This window comes from Aplysia californica, unplaced genomic scaffold, assembly GCF_000002075.1.
Source record: "Aplysia californica isolate F4 #8 unplaced genomic scaffold, AplCal3.0 scaffold01540, whole genome shotgun sequence".
NCBI classification, from domain to species: domain Eukaryota; kingdom Metazoa; phylum Mollusca; class Gastropoda; order Aplysiida; family Aplysiidae; genus Aplysia; species Aplysia californica.
This window is the reverse complement of record NW_004798810.1, coordinates 2,405-7,541: the sequence shown is the minus strand read 5'-3', so window position 1 is coordinate 7,541 and position 5,137 is coordinate 2,405. Positions and strand designations below refer to the sequence as shown.

At 42.0% G+C, this 5,137-nt stretch overlaps 1 protein-coding gene across 1 annotated transcript in view; it reads right to left on the bottom strand.

The window, feature by feature from the left end:
* Positions 1–3,183, bottom strand: part of LOC101864360 (dnaJ homolog subfamily C member 9) — a gene marked incomplete at its 3' end in the record, with an annotated part of 3,823 nt that extends 640 nt beyond the window's left edge. Inside the window, 3 exon segments of the mRNA XM_013090804.2 lie at positions 511–627; positions 2,130–2,282; positions 2,829–3,183. Of these exon segments, the coding sequence (XP_012946258.1) occupies positions 511–627; positions 2,130–2,282; positions 2,829–2,922 (364 nt within the window).
* Between the last annotated feature and the right edge of the window lie 1,954 nt (positions 3,184–5,137).

Below are 5,137 nucleotides of genomic sequence, written 5' to 3'. Positions count from 1 at the left end.
GCCCCCCCCCCCCCCCCCAAATTGTTCACCTCTCTACTTCTCAGCAAACTCTTCCAGGTCCCCCATGGGTTTTTCTAGTTGCTCTGAAATATTTTCTCTAATGTGAACGATCGTGTGATTGGTGTAAAGTGTGAATGATCATGTGACTGGTGTAAAGTGTGAATGATCATGTGACTGGTGTAAAGTGTGAATGATCATGTGACTGGTGTAAAGTGTGAATGATTGTGTGACTGGTGTAAAGCACTCAGAGTTATACTATACTAGTACGGGATAGAGCGCTATATAAATGAAATCTCTCTCTCTCTTGCCCTTTTTAACTCCCAGTGGAGCATAGGACATCAACAACATTACTCCAGCGAAGCCTGTCCTGTGCATCCTTTTCTATTTGTTTCCATGATGTCCCCGCCTTTTCTATTTCCGCTTGTACCGCTCGCATCCATGTCTTTATATAAATGCAATCTATTATTATTATCATTATCCTTCGATGCTCCCAAACAAAGAATTCCTCACCTCTATAGTTCTCGGTAAACTCCTCCACGTCCTTCTGCGTGACCTTGGGGAAGAGAAGCCTCCAGTACTGGTCCCAGTCCTTGTCCTCATCCACACTCACCTCCTCCTCCACACCACCTGGGGACGGTGGTCATAGCGGGAAGGGGGGGGGAGAGAATAAATTCTAATGAAACACATGTTTTTTGTTTGTTACAGCAAAAGTTGCAGCACTTGCAAAATAATAAGGTGACTCCTACCCCCTTCAAAAAAAAAAAAAATCTCCACTTCTGTTCAAAATCATTGGAAATTTTTTTCATTGAAAGCAAGATAAATAACTCAGCTTTAGGATGATATACCAATAACTCCATATGACAAAATATTTATGAGTGCACGATTCCACCGCGTCGCGATACATATGATGAAATGTAGTCATACCCGGAACCAAAGGAGTCCCCCCCCGACCCCCGAATTAATTTTGACCAAACAAAGACACGTTGAAAGTTCAGTTCACAATCTACCACAATATATCGTAGTCATAGTTTTGAGCCACTGGAGGAGTTAACCATTCATTTCTAATCTCTTTGTTTTTATAAGTGTTTTACGGCGCTCACAACAGCATAAGGTCATATGAGCGCAAGGGACACATTAAACTTTTTCAGTTGGTAAGAAATTCTGAATTTTGCCCGGGTGGAGGCCGAAGCCTACTCTTATCGATTTTAGACAACCAAGGGATCTTTAACGTGCGCAACTTGCACACGGGCCCTCCGAGATTTTTCGCCCTTGTCCGAGAAGGCTAGGTGTAAATCTTTCCTACCAGAAGATCAGGGGTGTAGCTGAAAGACAGCAGTAAGAAGGAGCCAAGGAGCAGCAGTACAAAGGCTGTAGAAAGAATCAGGAGACCAGAGGAGGGGGGCAAAGGAGATGAGGGAGTCGGGGCAGAAAGAGGAGACGAAAGCAGACGACAGAACATTGCTAGAGAGCAGGAAAGGAGGTGAAAGGAGACAAATTTAGAGAAGAAAACTTCTCGGTCACTTCCCAGATTCGAACCCGGGACCTTTGAATGAGAGGCCAACACCTTAACCTCTAGGCCACGAGAACCCCCGTTCTAATCTCTGATGACATAGAAGGGAAACGATTGAACTCCCAATAGTCATAACTACAGACGGAGAAATTAACATCCTGCCCACATTGGTCAGGAATGGAAACTGGCTCTCTGAAAGTCGTGTTCTTTCTAAAAATGGTTGGGTTTTTATCCAGAGCATTTGTCACAGGTATTCTTGTATTACACACATTGTGGTATTTTTAGAGGATTACCTCCCTTGTTCTTACGGAATTCTGGCATAAATCAGGACAGCTCGCGCGTGAGGGGTGGTCTACACGGTTAACCTTATCCGTTCGCCCTGAGGTCATTTTGTACCCCCAGGGTTGTATTCTTCACATTTTGGAATACTTCTAGTGTGAAGATCTCTTTGAAACTTTCAGTATCTCTCAAAAAAATATTTTGACAGACTGCTATGCAAAGCGTACGGATCGGATTAACGAGTAAATTTCCTCTTTGGAAAGTGGTGGCACAGAGTTCCCCACGTCGTATGGATACGATAGTAAAACACGACGTACAGATATGGTCAAAAGGCCTCTACCTGTCTCATCATATTCCGCCCTGCGAGCCTGGTCAGAAAGAATGCTGTAGACTTGACCAAGGACTTGAAACTTTTCCGTGGCAGCAGCCTTGTCCTCATTCTCCGCTCTGTCCGGATGATATGCCAGAGAGCGTCTGTGATAGCCCTTTTTCACTGAAAACAAATAAAAACAAAAGTGAAATTCGGTGGGAAAAAAAGCCCCCAGGAAGGCCGATATCAAATTCAATAAAAGTAAATTACCTTTTATTGCTGATTGTGTGTTCTAGATCTAGATCTAGATTCTAGATATTCTAGATCTAGATCTAGATCTAATAGATTCTCCTTACGTCTTTCTCTGCTTTCAGTTTTAAGAAACCCAGAAACCTGAACAGGAATTTTTTTAAGGCCTGAAAAAACACAACAAAACGATAGCCTAAGTACTTAGCCTAAGCTTGTAGAAGCCTACAAGTAATTTAACCTGCAATTATTTAAATCTAGAGATCTAGACTAGATTCTAGATCTATATATCTAGATCTAGATCTAGATTCTAGAACTCTGAAACAATCATTTATCTGGCACTTGGCAAGCAAGAGAAATTCCTACGAGTTTGGCAATTAGGCCTTTAAAGGCCTACTTAACAATAACAAACCCAGTCCCAGAAAGACTAAAAGCAAAAATCAAGATCTAAATCTAGATCTATTTATTTTTTAAACAACTTACACTCTTTCTGTGTTGCGTCCTTGGTGACACCAAGAACTCCATACAAACAATCTGTATGAAAAAGGGTCTTGCAGTTTTCAAGAAGTTTCGGCATTATTGCTATGTGAAGTAGATCTAGATTTAGGTCTTGTGGTGACCGTAAAGTCCGGCCAAAAGAGAGAGAGAGACTAAAGTAAACTGCGATTGAAGTTTGTAATCTAAATTCCAATCTAAATCTGGCCTGTCCTGGCTCTGAAGTTGATGCACAGATCCTCAAGATTACTAATTTTTGCAGAGAATCTTTGGTTGACAGGGGCGTTTCGCGTCAATTCATAGTTCACGCCCTTGTTTGTGTTACTACTTCCGGGGTCAACTGCGGTCAAAACAAACCGAATGGTTGCCAGGTACAAAAACCCGTTGCATGGTGGGTGACACAATAGGTTTGTCGTTAACATTGCATAAAAAGTTTCCGAAATTCAAAATCTATTCCCCTTTAAAACTCTATACGAAAAATTCCAAAGACTTGCCTACGCCCTGAAGTTTCAGATCATTTCTTGTCTCTGTAACAGTGGACGTATGTGAACAATGTGCAGAAAAAAAATGATAGACAACTAGATCTACATATTTGAAATCATTATTATTGCAACGTTTGAGGCCTTCAATTCAGCTCTGTTATCTTGAATTCCTTTTATAAACATGTGGATGACGTCGATGAGTCTCACTGCTTCCAATGTCCAAGGCAAAGAGTGTTGAAATTGCACAATTAATTAATTTTTTTCAACCGCTATAAATAACGCCGAAATAGCAGCACTGGCATAAAACTTCAAGTAGAAGAGTTCGTACTGAAACAACCTTTGACCTCGTTGACCTGTTCCATTTAGTTTCGTTTTCTATTTTGACTTTTGACTTTTTGGGGCCTTTTTTTTGGCAAGTGTTTTACGGCATTTTCAGTTGATACGAAATTTTACATTTTGCCCGAGTGGTGCCCGCGCGCTATGCACGTTAACCCTATCAAACGCGTCGTGTTTTACTATTGTATCCATACGACGTGGGGAACTCTGCGCCACCACTTAGCCCTATCCGTACGTCGTGTTTTACTATCGTATCCATACGACGTGGGGAACTCTGTGCCACCACTTAACCCTATCCGTACGTCGTGTTTTACTATCGTATCCATACGACGTGGGGAACTCTGTGCCACCACTTTCCAAAGATAAAATTTACTCGTTAATCCGATCCGTACGCTTTGCATAGCAGTCTGTCAAAATATTTTTTTGAGAAAATACTGAAAGTTTCACGGAGATCTTCATACTAGAATCTAGATGTATTCTAAAATGTGAAGAATACAACCCTGGGGGTACAAAATGACCCCAGGGCGTACGGATCGGGTTAATTGCACGTGGGGAAGGGGCACGGAGGTTGAAAGTTTAAGCCTAGATCTAGACACTCAACCCAGACCAAAGTATCCTGAGAATGACAGAAGCAGCAATCTTTTTAGGCTTCCAAATAAACTGATGCCTTTTTAATTTTTAGCCTACGTTGTGCAGTCGTGTTGGTTGCCTTTCTTTTTCCAGACTACTAGAAGATCTCTATGGCTGTCTGCCAGTCTTCTGTCTCCGTGGTTTTATGCACCCCGCTTAATTTAGCAAAATTTGATAGTTTTTTGCCTAATTTCTCATTATTTTCCTTTACCATTCTTTGTTAAAATTAACAGAATCGCATAATTTTACATTTTTGGGCTCAGTTTGCACAATTTCAGAATTTTTCTTGCATAAAACGACGGGGACAGTCTTCTGGGAATTTTCTTTGCTCCCAGGCTCTGTTGAAAATTCGCCTCAGCCACAGTACATCGGTGTCTCCACAAGCTCTTTTGGCTTCCGCTGTGATGTCATCTGGTCCTGGGGCTTTGTTCTTGGGGCTGGTCTTGAGTGCCTTTTCTATTTCACTGGGAAGTATTGGTGGTTCTGTTTGATCTCCATAGGATGGTTGGAACTCTACTTGTTGTCCGTGGCAAGTGTCTGGGTTGAGCAGTTCTTGGTCCCTGCGTGCTACAGCAAAGTGTCGAACATCTATATAGGCCTACATGTACCACAGACGCAGATGAAGAGAGAGAGAAACAGATAGAGAGATTGAGAGGTAGATTGAGAGAGATAGACAGTGATAGAGAAAGAGAGATAGACAGACAGACAGAGAGGGACATAGACAGAGAGAGAGAGAGAGAGAGAGAGAGAGAGAGAGATAGATAGAGAGAGAGATAGACAGAGATAGAGAAAGAGAGAGAGATAGACAGACAGACAGAGAGGGACATAGACAGAGAGGAGAGCGAGAGA